Source organism: Dasypus novemcinctus, chromosome 9 (genome assembly GCF_030445035.2).
Source record: "Dasypus novemcinctus isolate mDasNov1 chromosome 9, mDasNov1.1.hap2, whole genome shotgun sequence".
Taxonomy (NCBI): domain Eukaryota; kingdom Metazoa; phylum Chordata; class Mammalia; order Cingulata; family Dasypodidae; genus Dasypus; species Dasypus novemcinctus.
Genome location: NC_080681.1, coordinates 113,094,125 through 113,111,801, shown reverse-complemented (window position 1 = coordinate 113,111,801; position 17,677 = coordinate 113,094,125). Strand labels below are relative to the sequence as shown.

At 59.0% G+C, this 17,677-nt stretch overlaps 1 protein-coding gene across 6 annotated transcripts in view; it reads right to left on the bottom strand.

The window, feature by feature from the left end:
* The window catches only part of HSPG2 (heparan sulfate proteoglycan 2), a 100,922-nt gene that overhangs the window by 51,932 nt on the left and 31,313 nt on the right, over positions 1–17,677 (bottom strand). For 2 of the 6 annotated variants that reach the window (XM_058304161.1, XM_058304162.1), the window contains exons 3-15: positions 14,220–14,264; positions 12,027–12,101; positions 8,777–8,886; positions 8,284–8,342; positions 7,887–8,047; positions 6,797–6,847; positions 6,207–6,335; positions 5,680–5,934; positions 4,953–5,072; positions 2,087–2,218; positions 1,838–1,982; positions 1,592–1,743; positions 1,326–1,472 (exon numbers count right to left, since the gene is read on the bottom strand). In XM_058304161.1, coding sequence (XP_058160144.1) covers positions 1,326–1,472; positions 1,592–1,743; positions 1,838–1,982; positions 2,087–2,218; positions 4,953–5,072; positions 5,680–5,934; positions 6,207–6,335; positions 6,797–6,847; positions 7,887–8,047; positions 8,284–8,342; positions 8,777–8,886; positions 12,027–12,101; positions 14,220–14,264 — 1,581 coding nt within the window. The remainder of the gene's footprint in view (positions 1–1,325; positions 1,473–1,591; positions 1,744–1,837; positions 1,983–2,086; positions 2,219–4,952; positions 5,073–5,679; positions 5,935–6,206; positions 6,336–6,796; positions 6,848–7,886; positions 8,048–8,283; positions 8,343–8,776; positions 8,887–12,026; positions 12,102–14,219; positions 14,265–17,677) is intronic. The other 4 variants (XM_058304165.1, XM_058304166.1, XM_058304163.1 and 1 more) reach the window with 3 other exon arrangements.

The following is a 17,677-nucleotide window of genomic DNA, read 5'->3' as shown; positions in this document are numbered from 1 at the left end:
CTGAGCACATGAAACGTGGCTATGAGTGAGGAACTAAATTCATTAATTTACATTTCCACAGCCACACGAGGGCAGGGGCTACTGCATTGGACACACAGCGCTTAGGGCTAGAGGGCTCGTTAGCTCTGAAGCAGTGCTCCCAGCTCTGTCTTAGAAAGTTCTTCCTTATGCCAGGCCTACCTCTGTCTGCCGAGAGCTTCGCCCCTTGGCCCTGCCCTCCCTCCCGCGGTGCTTTCAGGGCCCCTCTATCCTGGTTACTGTCGTGCCCAGGCCACCTGCTCCCCTGGAATCCCTGCCCACACTGGCCAGGCGTGAGCCGGCCTCTAAGCAGCTGCAGGAGCCCAGGGAAGCCCCACAACCTCTTGGGGCCCCAGTAAAAATGGCCCTGACCCTGCAACGGTTACTGGCGATTCAACGACAAACGGGCGTGTCCAGGATACAGAACGAGCTCTCACCCCACGGTGGCCACGACCGTCCTTATTCCAATTACACCGAGGACGAGATTAACCTTCAAACACCTCCGAGAAAGGCCACGGAGGCTCCGAGAGAGGAGGGCTGCCTGATGTTGGCTGGTAAATGACAGAGCTAGGACTTGACCCCAGTCCACCTCGTGTCCGGGCCACATTCTTAGCCGCCCTGCCATTCAGCCGCCCGAGCCAGGCAGAATCATGCCCAATGAACTGTTTTTACTTCTGGGAATAAAGGTGCAGAGAGGCCAAGAGACTTGCCCAAAGTTGCAGTCAGTGAGTGTACAGCTGGAGGTCAGCCCTGGGCTCCAAAGACTCCAGAGCCTGTGCTCTTATGCTCTGGGGACACTGACCTCTCAGTCACTAAGAATGAGGGTGATGGGGACAATGACATCCGAGAACCTTTACTGGATGCTGACCATAGACCACGCCCTAGGCTGAGTGGCTTAAACATATCTTAACTTTTCAAGTCCATACAACAAGCTAAGAGAGAGTTATTATGTGATCTCCATTTTGCAGATGAGAAAACTGAGACGGAAGACAGCCAATGACTTGGCTAGGGGCACACAAGCAGGCCATGTCACGGACCGGAACCAGGAATCTGGCTCTAGAGTCCACGCTCTTCGTAACCCGAAGGCGGCAAATACCAAATGCGTATTTGGTTTTTCCTAAAAGTGCCTGTCTCCCCGTGAAATGCTTTTCTTTACAGGGCTCAGGGATTTCTTCAGGAATACTGTGTCTTTCCCCCAGCCTGGACCCCCGCCTGCTCAGCACACACGGCCTCTCTCTAGGCCCCCCGGAGGGCCGGTGCCCCCCTCCCACCCACCATGGCACCCGCCCGCCCGCCTTTCTGCGCACCCTTGAAATCATCAGGCTGGTCAAAGTGCAGCTGGATCTGGTCCCGGAAGCGGCGGCTGCTCTGGCACAAGCTGGTGACCCCGAAACAGAAGCAGGGCAGACAGGAGGCGCTGTCCTCCAGGTAGAAGTGGCCATCGGGGCAGGGCCCTGCTGGGTGGCAGGGGAGTAGGTGACAGGACGCCCCCGGCAGGCTACCCGCCAGCCTGCACCTCCCTGCGGGGCCCGGCCCTTCCCGCCGCCGGGAGCCCCCCAGCCCCGGGCTGCACCTCGCTGTGGGATGAGCTCCAGCACGCCGTCGGGGATGCTGAACACCATGCCGCGGGCGTTCATGGCCTCGCAGGTGTAGGCGCCCTGGTCCGCCTCCTTCACGTCGCGGATGGTCAGTGTGCCACGGCCCCCCTCGCTGGTCATCGTCACCCTGGGTGGGCACCGAGACAGAGGAGGGGTGGAGCCTAGGCCAGTGGCCCGGCCTGCCCCGCATTCCCACCCACTGCTTGGGCGAGAGCCTGCACCTGGGGTGCGAGGGGATGTGGCCCCAGTTGAGCCGCCAGTTGATGATGGGGGTGGGCACGCCGATGGCCACGCAGGTGAAGGTCACCGTCTGGCCCCGGGAAGCCTGGATCGACTCCTGGGGTGGGGTCACCACCTGGGGGGGCACTGCGGAGACACGGGGGGCATGAGGAGCCAGGCCTGGGGCTGGGGAAAGGAGCACCGACGGCCCGGCCCAGGGCCCAGCTTTCGCTCCCCCGTGCCCTGCTCACTGCAGCCAAACTCGTCGCTGCGGTCCGGACAGTCGCTCTCCTCATCGCAGTGGAAGCTGGCCGGGATGCACGTGTTGGTGGAGACGCAGCGGAACTGCGTGGGCCCGCACACGTCCTCAGGGCGCTTGGCAGCTGGGGACGGAGCCAGGCGGGTGGGCCGGGAGGCTCGGCCCTTGGGACCACCCCCTTCCCTACCTAGCGGCCCACCCGTCCACCTCTGCCAGGGCTCCCCAGGGTCACCCGCTCATCCTGCCCACATGCTACACTGCTGTCCTCGCCAGGCCTGGCCACTGCTGCCACCAGTCTGCCGTCAAGTGCCTGTCACCATTCCCGGCCCCACCGGTCACTCCACCTATGCTCCCCAAACAGGATTACACCTGGGAAGCAGACTTGGCCCAGTGGTTAGGGCATCCGTCTACCACATGGGAGGTCCGCGGTTCAAACCCTGGGCCTCCTTGGCTCGTGTGGAGCTGGCCCATGCGCAGTGCTGATGCGCAAGGAGTGCCCTGCCATGCAGGGGTGCCCCCGTGTAGGGGAGCTCCATGCGCAAGGAGTGCGCCCCATAAGGAGAGCCGCCCAGCGCGAAAGAAAGTGCAGCCTGCCCAGGAATGGCGCCGTGCACACGTGAGAGCAGATGCAGCAAGATGATGCGACAAAAAGAAACACAGATTCCCGTGCCACTGACAACAACAGAAGCGGACAAAAAGAAGAACACGCAGCAAATGGACACAGAGAACAGACAACCGGGGTGGGGGTGGGGAAGGGGAGAGAAATAAATAAAATAAATCTTAAAAAACAAAAACAAAAAAAGCCAGGATTACACCTGTCATGGTAGACACAGCCACAGAGCTGCTCGGTCCCTTGCACACTCAGCCACCCTCACAGTCACAGAAGTGCCATCTTGCACACATGGACAAGCTCTGTCAAAGGCACAGGTCAAATGGCCAGCCCCTCTGGACACCAGGAAATCCCCAACTCTGTTCTCTCTACCGGAAAGGCCTTGCCGGGGCTGGTCACTCCCCACCCCCACCCCGCCCCTCCTGCAGGGCTTCATGCTCTGAAACACCAGACCCTACCTCCGGGGCCCCACTGGCAGCCCGGGACGGTGTCTGACCTGAGAGTGGCCACCTAGCTCTGGGGGAGGCCTGGCCCCAGGCCTGGGCCCCAAAGGGGCACCTAAGGGGCACCTTTCCTAGATGTTAGCCCAACGTTCTTCCTCAGGGAGACAGCTGGAGAGACACAGAGGGACAGAGGACAGAATGGGGCAGAAGCAGAGGCCACATGTCCACAGGAAAGGCGCTGGGGGAGGCCAGGAGGACGCCATCTCCTGATGCCCCCCAGGATGGCTGTCTTGGCACCATGCTATCGGCCTTCCTGCTTTTCCCCACAGGAGCCTCTGAGAAGGGCTTTTCAACAAAAGCCTCCATTCCTTTCTCTCTCCCAAGGGGCCAGTGTTGCCAGCAAAACCAGAGCCCACGAAGGGCATCAGCAGACCCGGCCGGCGTGCGGCATGGCGCCGCGTCTTCCCAGCGTATACTGCAGGAAAGGGAGGTCGAGGGAAGGCCAAGAGGAGAGCTGGACTGCCTGAGGGCAGGCGCGGCCGCCCGCACTCAGAGGCACGACCCGGATCAGAGAGGAATGGCGGGGAGTGGTCCTCAACCTCAGACTGACAAGCCCCAGGTTCAACCCCAGGGACAGGACACACAAGACGCTCCCGGAGACGACACTGGTTCTCTGCCTCAGGCCTCTTCACCTCCCCTCTTCAGTCACAACACTGACAGGATGGGCGAATGGGTGGATATATGGACGAGAAGGAGAAAGGATGCTGGACAGACGGAGAGATGGATAAACTGCTGGGCAGACAGACAATGGGTGGATGGATGGTTGGATGAGTGGATGGATGAGTGGGTGGATGGATGGAAGGAAGGAGAGACAGATGGCTGGATAGTGGGAGAGGTAGAAAGATGGATGGGAAGGAGGAAAGATGCTGGTTGGCTGGCTGGCTGGCTGAAGGAGGAAGGAACAAAGGAGGGATGAATAGATGGCTGGATAGAGGGATAGGTGGACAGATGGATGGAGGGGGAAGGATGTTGGAGAGATCATGGATGGATGGGTAGATGGATGACTGGATATATGGGTGGTTACATGGATGTGAGAGAAAAAGGATGTTGGAAAGATCAATGATGAGTGGGTAGATAGATGAACAGTTACCTCAGACCCGGCTCTAGCTGAAAAATCTCAAGACCCATAATGGTAAGTAAGGCTGTGGCTCACACGTACATCCAGGACCCCATCACCAGGGAACCCCAGTATATCAAGCCCCTTAACCATCTGACCCACACACAAGCATAAATGAAAAGAAGTTGGGAGCAGATGTGGATCAAGAGGTTGAGCACCTGCTTTCCACATAGAAGGTCCGGGTTCGGTTCCCGGTGCCTCCTAAAGACAGAAAAGCAAACAAACGAACAAAAACAACTCAGGGGGCTGATGTGGTTGAGCACCAGATTCCCATGTAAGAGGTCCCAGGTTCAATCCCTGGCCCCAGTACCTCAAAAAAAAAAGTGTAATGGTAACAAAAATGAGGAAAAGAAATGTAGAGGCATTAATTGCTGGCAGTCTACCACACTGCTTGCTGGGCGAGCCAGCTCAAAGCTGGGAGCCCTCGCTGGACACGGTCAGAGAGAGCTAAACCTCCAAGTCTGTCCCCAGGGCTTCACTACTCAGCCAGTGAGAACCTCCAAGTCTGTCCCCAGGGCTTCACTACTCAGCCAGTGAGAGCCGGCACACCTGCCCGAGAGGGGGCCAGGCAGGGGCAGCCTGCACCCGGGCAGGCGGGGGCTGCCACAGGGAACCCTCCGACACTCACGGCAGTCGGCCTCGTCGGTGCGGTCCTCACAGTCGTAGTCGCCGTCACAGCGCCACAGCTTGAGGGCGCAGTGTCCGTTCCCACAGGGGAACTCGTTGGGCTCACAGGGTGGGGTGGGGCCTGGGTGCACCAGGAGGGGTTCAGCCAGCAGCCCCCCCAGGCCAGCCCCTGGCACCCACCCCCACCCTTGCCCAGACCTCGCTCAGCCTGGGCCCCCCACCCCTGCCTGGTCCTCACTGCAGCCCAGGCCCCCACCCCCGCCCAGTCCTCACTGCAGCCCAGGCCCCCACCCCCGCCCGGTCCTCACTGCAGCCCAGGCCCCCCACCCCCACCCTGTCCTCACTGTAGCCCAGCCCCCCCTCCCCCATCCTCACTGCAGCCCGGGCACCCCCCACACCTGCCTGGTGCTCCCTGCAGCCCAGGCCCCCCACCCCTGCCCTGTCCTCACTGTAGCCCAGCCCCCCCCCCATCCTCACTGCAGTCCGGGCACCCCCCACACATGCCCGGTCCTCACTGTAGCCCAGGCTCCCCACTCCCACCCTGTCCTCATTGCAGCCTGGGCCCCCCACCCCCGCCCGGTCCTCACTGCAGCCCAGGCCCCCACCCCACCCATTCTCACTGCAGCTTGGGCACCCCCCCCCCCCCCCGGTCCTCACTGCAGCCTGGGCCTCCCACCCCCACCCTGTCCTCACTGCAGCCCAGGCCCCCACCCCCGCCCGGTCCTCACCACAGTCCAGCTCGTCACTGCCGTCCTTGCAGTCCTCCTGCCCGTCACAGACATAGTCCTTGGGGATGCAGTGCCCGCTGTGGCACGTGGACTCGTGGGGCCCACAGGGCACGGGCCTGTCTGTACCGGGGAGCAGGGGCAAGGGGGTGGGGGAGCCTGGGGGCTGTAGGGTGCCAACTGTCTCCAGCGGGGGTGGCATAGGTGGCCTCTTCACCACAAGGGGTGGCACGGAGCTGGGCTCTGGGACTGGCTCCTCTGTGGACAGAGCCTGCTTTTAGCTGGCAGGAGGGGCTCCTCACCCCTTGCCCTCCACGCTCCCCAGCCCTCCCCGGACCCCAGGACCACTCACTCCACCTCATCTGTGCCCTCTCCCGACTACTGTCACCCTTCAGTGTCCCTCCGCGCACGCCCCTCAGGTCCCTCTACCTGCACCCACCCCTCTTCCCCAGCTTGACTCTGGGGTCCAGGGGGAGCCCCAGTTCTGCCCTCGGGTCTGCAGGCCATGTGTGTCCCAGACAGTCCCTCACCACAATTGAGCTCGTCAGACATGTCCCTGCAGTCGGGCCGCCGGTCACAGCGATACTCCAGGGCCACACACTCGTTGTGGCTGTGGCAGGCAAACTCCGCTTCGGTGCAGACCCTTGCGATCTGGGGCACTGTGGGGTTTGGCGAGTGTCAGGGGTGCAGACCTTGAGGCCTGGGGCACTGGGGGTGGGGTCGGGGAGAGTCAGAGGCTGCAGGCAGGAGCTGGGTGGAAGGTCTGAGGAGGGCATTGGCGCTGCAAGGCCACGAGCAGGTCTGGTGGCCTGTGCTGGGCCACTGGGCTTCCAGTGGACATAGCACAGGCAAGGAGCACAGGGTGGACACGCGTCGAAACACACACAGGCTGTGGGAAACGTGACAGTGGCCTCACCCATCCCTTAGACCCCCCCACATAGACAGCACACCCGGCCGACATGCCACACGCATGCAAGTCACAGCCTGGCCTGGTGAGGATGACGAAGGGGGACGGAGAGGCTTGCGGCTGTGCCCAGCCACCTTGCCCTCGCCCTTCCTTCCCCTCCATCTGTGAACTCTTCTAGAACTGGCTGGGCCTGGGCGAGGCTTACACGCTCACCTGGTGTCACCGCGGCCACCACAGCGGCCAGGGGGGGCGGGGGTGTCTGTGCTGGAAAGGAAGGTGTGGTCAGCAGCCGCCCCACCTGGGAGCTGGGAGCTGCGGGCCGCAGGTCTGTGCCAGGCCCGTCCCACCTGCGGGGGCTGGGGAGGGCATCTCCTGCTTGGGAGGGCCCCCTCAAGAGTGAGGAGCAGGGGGCTGGACTGCAGCAGTCTTGAAGGCCAGGGCTGGAGGTGCCGAAGGAGCAAACCTGACCTTTGGGTGCAGTACCTGAGGCTGTGGGTGCAGGGCACCTGACTGGGTTACACTGTGGGAGGGGTGGGGACGGGCCAGCAGACTCCAGCCTGGGCAGAACGTTAGGGGAACTAGGACCATTTGGCCTTGAGAAGAAAAGACTCAGGGGTCAAAACAGGAGACAGCGCGGTAAAAAGGAACCTGGGCTAACCGGGGGGACAAAGACCAGGCCCGCACACCTAGCGCCGTGTGGCCCAGCCCAGCGCCCTGTCCCCTCTGAGGCTCCTTCTCATCTGTAACGCGGGACTCATCAGCTCTGCTTTCCGCACAGGCTCTGGCAAGACTGGTGTAGACACGAGGCTTAAATTCTGGCCTGCCCGGTATCTGCCCGTGTGAATTTGGACAACCTCTTTTCCTTTTGGGGCCTCAGTTCCCTCATCTGTGGTAAAATGGGAGGACTAATACCTATTTTACAGGAATTGCTGTGAAGACTAAATGGGAGGCTGGCCTTGGCAGAGCACCGAGCACATAGTTGGTGCTCAATAAACAATGGCTGGTTAGTATTAAATGCAAATGTGTCTGGGACCCCAAAGTGCTGTATGAAGAAAGGCATTACCTACTGTCAATGTACAGAAGGCTACGTACATAGGGCAGAAGCTGGGCTTAATGGGTACACGTTCAAGGACACAGATGATGCTTTACCCACACCAAGACTGCACGGAGATAGATGGGGCAGACTCAGGAGGTAGTGAGCTCCCTGGCTCTGGTGGCGAGCAAGCCCCAGCTAGGAGAGCCCATGATGTGGACCCGGGAGGGGGACCCACACAAGTCCAGGTCAGGCCCCAGACGGACTCACCTGTGCCCAGGCGTCGGAACTGGAAGCCCTGCGGGGAGGTGACGTAGGAGGCGATGGAGCCGCTGGAGACGACCGCGTGCAGCACCTGCTGGATCTGAGCCCCATCTGCGTTCCCTTCCGAGCCCACGTCCAGCTCCACGAAGACCCAGCCGTCCAGCTCCCTAGGGAGGAAGCCAGGGCAGGGGCACGTGACTGCTGGCTCTCCACCCCACTCCCCCCCCCCCCCCCCCCCCGAGGCTCAGGCCTGAGCGGAGGGCCCAGGTGCTCCCCCACCGGCTCCTGAACTTCCCGCAACGGAGCTTCAAGCCGCCAAAGCCTCTCCCTTCCCAGGACCCAGGCCTCCTCCCAGCACCCCCAGCTGCCCCCAAGCCCGCCCAGGCCCCGCGGCCCCGCTTACTTGATGAACACCACACTGACCACCTGGTCTCCCGGGATCTTCAGATACTCCGACTCCAGCTGGCAGAGGACATGGCACGTCAGCCCCCCACGCCTTCAGCCCCCCCAGCCCCACACGTCAGCCCCCCACGCCTTCAGCACCCCCAGCCCCGCACATCAGTCCCCCACGCCTTCAGCCCTCCCCAGCCCCGCACGTCAGCCCCACACGCCTTCAGCCCCCCCAGTCCCGCACGTCAACCCCCCACGCTTTCAGCCCTCCCCAGCCCCACACGTCAGCCCCCCACGCCTTCAGCCCTCCCCAGCCCCGCACGTCAGCCCCCCACGCCTTCAGCCCCCCCAGCCCCGCACGTCAGCCCCCCACGCCTTCAGCCCCCCCAGCCCCACACGTCAGCCCCCCACGCCTTCAGCCCTCCCCAGCCCCGCACGTCAGCCCCCCACGCCTTCAGCCCCCCCAGCCCCGCCCCCACACCCGGCCCGCCGCCCCCGGGCCTCACCGTGTCCACCACAGCCTCGGACACCTCTCGGAACTCCTCGGAGGCCGCGTCCTCCAGCCGGGGACTGTAGTCGATGGAGCGGGTGAAATTGACCAGGGCCCGGAAATAAACTGTGGAAAGGAAAGGGTGGTGGCCCCGTGAGAGGCCCAGCCCAGTGTGTTCGGCCTCTGGCAGCTGGGCCAGCGGCGGGCAACGCGGGGGGTCCCTGGAGGCACCCCGTCCCCGCTAATAATCCTCCTGGCACTGCCTGTGTGAGTACGTGCTGCAGGGGCCCCGGCGGGCCTACCGGGTCAAAGGCCCTGCCCAAGTGAGGGGCTTCCACTAACTGGGAAAATGGCTTGATCCAGAAATCAAGTGAGGGGACACCCCAGCGACTCAGAGGAAGGCAGGGCAGGGTGTGTGTTGGGGGAAATGGTTCCAGAAGAGACCAGCTTGGCACAGGACACGCTTACCCACTTCCTCAGCCAGCTCCTACTCATCCCTTTGGCTCAGCTCAGTATCACCTCCTCTGAGAAGACTGCCTGGTCTGCCCTTCTCTCCCAACCCTGGCTGGATTAGAAAACCCTCCCCTGGGCTCCCACAGCGCTGCTGCTTCCCCCAGCAGAGGGCTGCCTCCTCCACACTGCATAGAGTGCCTGGCTACACATGGACCACAAGGCACCATGGTCAAATTCACGGGCTCTGAGGTCAGCCACCCCTCAGGCCACTGACCTCACCTCTCTGAGCCCGTATCCTCCTCAGTAAATGGAGATACTCGCTGTAGTAAGCCCAAGGGGCTACTGTGAGGAGTGATGATACCAGGCTTAGAGACAGCACAGGGTGCAGGAAAAAGGGCCAGAGAATCTGAGGTTGTCATCGCTTTTTCCTGTCAGTCTCCCTACCAGACAATGAGCTCGATGCAGGGGAGCTCTGGGTGTCCACCCATGTTCCCAGGGCTTGTACTGTGCCCAGTACATAGCAGGTGCTTAGGAAGCGATGGCTGCATCAATTCAGATGAGACAGGTGGCAACACACAATAATCGTTTCTTAACACCTACTATGTGCAAGGCATTTTATATACATTCAATGTCATGCTCCTGAGTTCATCTATAAATTGCAAATATGAGTTGAGTTTCAAATGAATTTTATATTAATCTAGTGCTTGAAATGGAGCCTGGCACACAGTAGACGCTCAATAAATGATGGCTGAATCAATTCATACTATATACCTATGGTATACATTGACTGGTGTACACACATACATACACACAAACACACACAGCAATCGTTTCTTCAGTACCCATTATGCACAAGATATTTTTTATGCACTAAATCTCATGGTGTTCATGAATTAAAATATAAGTTATAAAAATGAGTAACAAGTTTAACATATGTATAGAACACTGGCACACAGTAGGTACAAAATAATACGTGCTATTATATGAATGGCAGCACAGCTCAGTGGTTAAAAGTCTAGACTTTGGAGCAAAATTGCCACTCACAGTCCCATGATCGTGGGTAAGTCACTCAACCTCCCTGAGCCTCAGTTTCCTCATTTGTAAAATAGGGCTAATAACAGCACCCAAAGAGCTGCTGTGAGGATTAAATGAGTAGATAAGTGTGGGTGATCGGTGCATGAGAGGAGTGCCTTGGGTTGGCTGTTATTACCTGTGCTCTTTGCAACAAACCCAAGGAATGGGTGTGGATTTATTTTTTCCCATCCAAGACAGGCATTCATTCATTCCTCTAATGCACCTTTATTGGGGGCCTACTGTATGCTAGGCAGTGTTCTAGAGGCAGGGGGTAAGCAATGAACTTGACAGTGAAAACCCTTGTTCCTGTGGAGCTCGCTTTCTAGTAGGGGGATGAGGAAATGAAACAAATGAGCCAGGGGCCGAGGGTGCTATGGGAAAAAACAAGGCAGGCTGGGGAAGGCGGGGTGTGGGGTGAGGTGCTCAGCCAAAGCGTCCCACAGAGGGGATGCTTGAGGGAAGAGAGTGAGCCCCACATCCCAGGGAGAGGGAATGGCATGTGCGAGGTCCCTGAGGCAGAAGTGGGTCAAAGAGGAGACAGGTGCCCAGCTGTTGGTGGCAGGGCTGGGGGTGCTGCCCGAGGACGCATTCCCTCTGTGGCTTGGGCTAAGGCAGCCCGAGGGGAACCAGAAGGGGCCCGCCAAGCAAGGAGCAGGGGTGGACTTCTCCTCTCCCGAGGGGCAAGAGGACGCTTTTGAGGGCGGTGTGGCTTGCTCTGAACCAAAGGGACCATGCCGGATGGGCTCCTGGGTGCCCGGGTGGGCGGGGTCCGTGGGCCGGGGCGTGGGGGCCGTGAGCTGGGCCACAGTGGCCCCTTGTGAGCCGGCACAGAGGCCCATTGAGAGTCCCCCTGCCCCGGCCCTTGGTCTCAGCCCCGTGGCCCGGCAGCGAGGAGGCCCGGTCTCTGCCCAGGAATGCGCCTGCTCTGGGGGAGGGAGGTGGGCTCCACAAAGCCCCTTTCTACTAGGGCCTGGGAAGGGCAGGGACCCTCCAGGCCAATCCCACCCTCCCATTCCTTCTAGAGCAGAGGCAGGTCAGGGCGAGCTCCGAGCAGCCTCCACCCTGAGCCTCCGGCCTCTGCAGGAGTGCTAGGCAGAAGGTGAGGCCTGCCGCTCTGGGCCACAGGAGTTGAGGAGCAGCTGCGAGGGAGCGAGGCTGACCTGGGGGAAGTGCTCTCTGGATACCTGCCCTGCCAGGCCTCTCCCAGCACGCCCTCGTTCTCACCCCATTGGGTGAGCTCACTTGGGAGTCAAAGGCAGGAGGGCTGAGAGGCCCAGAGCTGCCCTGCACCCAGGGTGGGGGGGCGACACCTAATCACCGCTAGCCCAGGAGCAGGCTACCCGGCTCAACAGAACCCTCCGCCTCACCCTAGCCAGCGCCCCCAAGTCCCTTGGGATGACCCAAGGAGGCCTGTCCTGGGGTGGATCCAAGCTCTGCCTAAACTCTAGGGCTTTCCCCCCCCAGGGGAAGCTGCGCCCATCCCCGCCCATCCAGCACCCACATGGAGGAACACCAGGGTCCCCACCCACTGCCTTTGTGTCCTAGCAGTGTCCTGGGGTGGGGGTGGGGAGCTGCTGGGGAGGGCGGCGGCCAGGCCCCTGGACTCTGCAGGGAGGTGCCTCTGGGCCTCCTGAGCGGCCAGGTTGGAGGAGAGAGGGGGCGAGAGGAGAGAAAAGGACGCACTGGACAGGGGACGCTGGGAACAGAGGCCCCACCTGGCGCGGGTCTGGGTCACTTACTGAGAGGAGACTCCTGGTCAGGCTCCGGGACCGTCACGCCAGCCTCGGGGGGGCGGCCCAGGGGCGGCCCAGAGCCTGCAGAGCCAGCGGTGGAGGGAGAGGAGGAGCGACACGGGGTGGCGAGGGCCCAAGGGAGCAGCAGAGGCATCGAGGGATGAGGTAGGGGCCAGAGAGGCGGGGACGGAGGAGGTGACAGAGGGAGACAGGAACAGAGAGGAAAGGCGGCACAGAGGCGGGGGGCAGGAAGGGAATGGCGGGCGGGGAGGGGTGGAGGCAGGGACGGAGCGCCAAGGAGGTAGGGACCCAGAGCCCGAATACAAAGAGTGGGAGACACAGCCCAAGGAGGGAGGCGGGGAGACAGGTGTCAGAGCAGGACAGAGGAGTGGGAAAGACAGAAAGACACAGGTCAGAAGAAGGAAAGGAACTGGGAAGGGGTCCTAGGGAAGGGGCGGCAGAGCCGGGGCTTTGGGAGGGGAACTGGCGCCCAGGCAGGGAATCCACGGCCCTGCCTAGGGAAGAGGAGAGGGGCAGGTGCAGGGGAGAGTCATCTCAGGGCTCAGTTCCTGGTCTGGGGCCGCCAGGGCATGCCCCTGATGGGCAGGCGGCTGCGCTGGCCAGGACGGGGAGGGCACTGCCCTGGGGCAAGCCCAGAGCAGCACCGAGGCCCTGGGAACCAAGGAGACACACCTGCTGTCTCCCCGCTCGGGCTCAGCCCAGCTGCCTGGACCCACCCCAAGGGCCATGGGTGGGTGCCAGGATTTTGTCTGGAGGGTCTGAGGTTGGCTTCTTCTCACAGATTCCACCCCGCCCCCCATGAGGAAAAGAGCCTGACCTGGTCTTGGGTGCTCCCTGGCTGCTGCTCCCCTTCCCCAGCCCTTCCCCCCACCTCTGGCCTTTCCTGCCCCCTCACAGCTGCTTCTCAGGGAGGGGAGGCGGGCTGGCAGGGCCTGCTCAGAGCAGGCAGAGCTGCCGTAGGGGGCAGCTGCACGGAGGGGCCGTGGATGCTTCCCAGGGTGCGGGGTGGGCTAGACCAGGCCTTCGCAGGCAGGCCTGGCCTGGCAAGAGGGGGCACCTAGGGGCTTGCCCCTGTAGGCCAACCTGGGCCTGGGGTGTGGGCAGGGGGCACACCTGACACTCCCATTCCTGGTCTCACCCAGCTCCCACCATGCAGCCCTGCAGAGACTCACATGTGGAAAAGGTCAGTCTTGAGGCGCGCCCAGTGTCACCCAAGTGCTGGGTGCTGGGAGGTCAAAGTCAGGACAGTCCCTCAGGACCAACCCTCCTGCTGGCAGGGGCCCTGTTAGGGTGCCACCCTCGCATGTGGATGCCCCCAACGTGCCAGTGAAGGGAGGTGACACTCACCCCCAGAGGCCCAGACCAGACTCACCCAAGGCCTGCCAGCATGGGCAGCAGCAGCCACAGGGGCTGCCTGGTGGTCAGTCTGAGCCAAGCCCCCACTCCATCCTTGGCCCTGACCACAGAGTGCCCCAAAGGGGGCAGCAGGAACCATCTGGCACTTCTGAGCCTTATTCATAAAGTAGTTCCTTCCCTACCCAGGATCCCAGGGTAGGACAAAGCACATACTAGGAACCCCTGTCCCAGTGCTGGGCCAGCCCCTGCTCTGCTGTGACATTCAGGAGCCAGCGAAGTGGCAGCCAAGAGAGGCTGGACTTTTTTTCCCTCCACAAAGCCCAGCCCTCTTCCCTAAATCAGGAACTCTGGGCTTCCGAGCAGTGATCCAACCCAAAGCGGGCCTGATTCCACCCCTGCCCGGCTCTGTTGGCCTGCCCAAGCCCCCTATTCCACAGCCCCCTCCGTTCTTCCCACCCCTGCTCAGCTCTGCAGCAGTCACCCCCAAGGAGGGCTCTGGGAAAGGACTTCACAGCTGAGCTGCCCTGGAGGGTGAGAATTTCAGTTCTGAGTGCCAAGTGGCAGGCTCTCAGTCCGCATCAGAACTGGCCATTTCCTGGACACTGCCCTGAACTTTGTCCCTATGGCACAAGCAAGCACAGGGTCCTGTCACTCAGCAGGTAAGTGAACACCTCCACTTCTCCTTGCAGCTGGCCCCAGGGCAGGCCCAAGGAGCCCTCAAGGCCCTTGGTCCAGGAGACGGGGCCTCTGGGGCAGGGAAGACCTGTTCGGGGCCTTCCCCGGGGGCAGGCTGGGAGCTGAAGGCTGGCCTCAGCAACTTACCCATCTGGAAGTCTCCACTGCCCAGGTCCCCACTGCCCAGGTCATCTGCAGGCAAAAAGGAGACTCATTCAGCAACAACAGATATTAATATTTGTGGCGCACCTACTGGGTGTTGGGCACTGTTCTAGGCTCCTGGCACATAGTGGAGAAGGGTAATCAATACACAGAACTGATGAACTGATACTCTCCATCCCTCTGTCTATGGAGGGCTGGCTATAAAAGTGGGCTTGGAAGCCTCCACTAGAGACGGTGTGGTCCAAGGCCCCAAACCCCATCTGATGGATGGCTGGGGTGGGAGGGGTCAGCCTAGGAGGAGGTGGCAATTGTCGTGTGCTGCACACTGCAGTGGCAGGGAGGTACAGTGAGTGGCTCCAGATACAGTTCTCAAGCCATTTCCTGAGGGTAAGCTTCATTGTGCCTCTCAAAGCACCCATCTCCACTCCAGGGAAGAGTCACGACTCTGCCCCTATATTAGTCAGCTAAAGGCGTACTGATGCAAAATTCCAGAAATCAGTGGGTTTTTATAAAGAGTATTTATTTGGGGTAGAAGCTTATGTTTACAAGGCAATAAAGAGTAAATTACTTCCCTCACCAAAGTCTGTTGCTACGTATTGGAGCAAGATGGCTGCCAGTATCCTCCAGGGTTCAGCCTTCCTCTTCCTCCTAAGGCTCCGGGGTCCCAGCTTCTTCTGGTCTCAGCTGGAGGCTGGGATAAGGCTTGTCTCTTCCAGGGGCTCATTTCTTCCCAGGCTCAGCTGCTCTGTTCTCTCCACAGGGTCAGCTGTCATCTATCAGGCCCTCTCTCTTCCCAGGGCCTCTGCTGGGTCTATGGAGCTGTCTCTGTTCCTCTGTGTTCTTCTCCTGTGTGTTTACTTCCAGGGCTCCAGCATAAAAACTCAAACTCTCTCCTCCACCCCGTCCTTTTCCCGGGAGTTCCCACCCACTATGGAGGCGGGGACTCAACAACCTACTGACCGAAGCTGAGTCAAAACCCCAATCTTAATTTAACCAAGTAAAAGTGAAACCTCTGAATCTAATACAATCTAATATGCCCAGAGGAACAGACCAGTTTACAAACACAATCCAATATCTATTTTTGGAATTCATAAAAAATACCAAACTGCTACACTCCACCCTCTGAATTCCAAAAATGATATTACAATATTTTTTAAAAAGCCACCTTAAATCAGTAGCAATGCTAAGTAAAAAATCCTATCATAATCAGTTTAAAGAAATACAGTGTGTCTTGGGGCAAGGTCCTGTCTGGCTGCATAACTCTGAAACTTCCAAACCATTTATCTGCTTCTAGTACACAAAGGGACAGACATAGGATAAACATTTACCATAAAGAGAAACTGGGAGGAAAACATGAGTCTCAGGTCCCTGACAGGGCATACTTCATTAGATTTCGAAGTCTGAGGGTCATTCTTTTTTTTTTTTTAATATTTATTTATTTACTTATTTTTCTCCCCCTCCCCGCCCAGTTGTCTGTTCTCTGTGTCTATTTGCTGCCGTCTTCTTTTTTTTGTCCACTTCTGTTGTTATCAGCGGCACAGGAATCTGTGTTTCTTTTTGTTGTGTCATCTTGTTGCGTCAGCTCTCCGTGTGTGCAGTGCCATTCTTGGGCAGGCTGCACTTTCTTTCATGCTGGGTGGCTTTCCTTACGGGGTGCACTCCTTGTGCGTGGGGCTCCCCTACGCGGGGACACCCCCGCGTGGCACGGCACTCCTTGCGCGCATCAGCACTGCGCATGGGCCAGCTCCACACGAGTCAAGGAGGCCGAGGGTTTGAACCGCGGACCTCCCACGTGGTAGACGGACGCCCTAACCACTGGGCCAAGTCTGCCGCCGAGAGTGTCATTCTTAAGATGGCGGTTTCTTCTCCCTGGGGCCTCATGGGTGCCCACCCTTTCCACAGGCTTGCCCAACGGCCATTTTCTTGGTTCCACCCTCATCAAGTATCTGGGTGGTGACCAAGCTCCAGACTCACCTTCCAAGAGCACTAGGGTGGTGATGGCCACTCTTTCCCCCATCTCTGGGGTGGAGTCTTAGCAGTGAGGTGAAGGCAACATCCTCCCTAACCACTGGCATACAGGCCCAACCCTCTCCGAGCAATGAGTTGGTGACGTGGCCTTCCCTAATGCATGAGGGGCAGGCCCACCCCCTCAGACCTATGGGGTGTCGACCTTACACTCCCTAACACTTGAGGAATGTGCGCCACTCTCCCTGTACCCTGAGGTGGCAAAACTCCCTGAACATATGACTGGAATATCCAACCCTCTTCAAACGCCAGGGCAAACTCACCCTCTCCGGACACATGACTGGCATCCCTTTCTTGGCTGAGGAGATGTCTCAATTCCTGACCTCAGCTTCCATAGTTTCCCCCTTAAAGCCATTTCCCCTTCCATATTCCCTGTCAATGTCCCTTTTAGTCCAGAATAACAGTGGTTTTGTTCATACAGCTTTCTCAGAAGGCTTGGTTTAGCAGGCAAAAAGCAGGGGCTCAAGCCGTCAGAGAACCTTTCCACAAGTTTTTCCTAGATAACTGCATTTTCAACCCTGGCTGACAAGCTTCAAGATTACTTAAATCCTCAAATGGGGCACTATCATCTCGGGGCTTGACTTCCAGAGGCTTGGAATTTCCGGAATCAGTTTCTGGTTTTGTTGCGCCCAACAATTCAGTTCTCAGCTTATCTCTCTTGTCTAGCATTTTGCTATAAGCCGCGAGGAGAAGGCAAGCTGCATTCTCCGAGTTAACTTTGTAAAGCTCTTCAGCTAAATGTTCAGGCTTGCCTTTTCCAAATACTGCTTTCCATATAATATCAGGAGTCAATCTTGCTAATTTCTCTGCAACTTTAAAACACGGATCACCTTTCCTCCAATAATAATTTCATCATTTACCTCTAAGGCCTCATAAAAGGTCTCTTTAGCGTCCATATTCCTATCAGCAGTCTCTTCAAAACAATCTAAGCCTTTTCTATCAAACACCTCTTAATTCCTCCAAAAAATAACCTTTAACCATTTATAAAACTGTTCCAGCATTTTGGTAATTGCAAAAGCACTACCCCACTCTAGGTATCAAATTCTGAATTAGTCAGCTAAAGGGGTGCTGAAGCAAAATACCAGAAATTGGTTGGTTTTTATAAAGGGTACTTATTTGGGGTAGAAGCTTATAGTCACAAGGCAATAAAGAGTAAATTACTTCCCTCACCAAAGTCTGCTGCCACGTATTGGAGCAAGATGGCTGCCAGTATCCTCCAGGGTTCAGCTTCCTCTTCCTCCTAAGGCTCCGGGGCCCCAGCTTCGTCCGGTCTCAGCTGGAGGCTGGGATAAGGCTTGTCTCTTCCAGCGGCTCATTTCTTCCCAGGCTCAGCTGCTCTGTTCTCTCCACAGGGTCAGCTGTCAACTATTAGGCCCTCTCTCCTCCCAGGGCCTCTGCTGGGTCTATGGAGCTGTCTC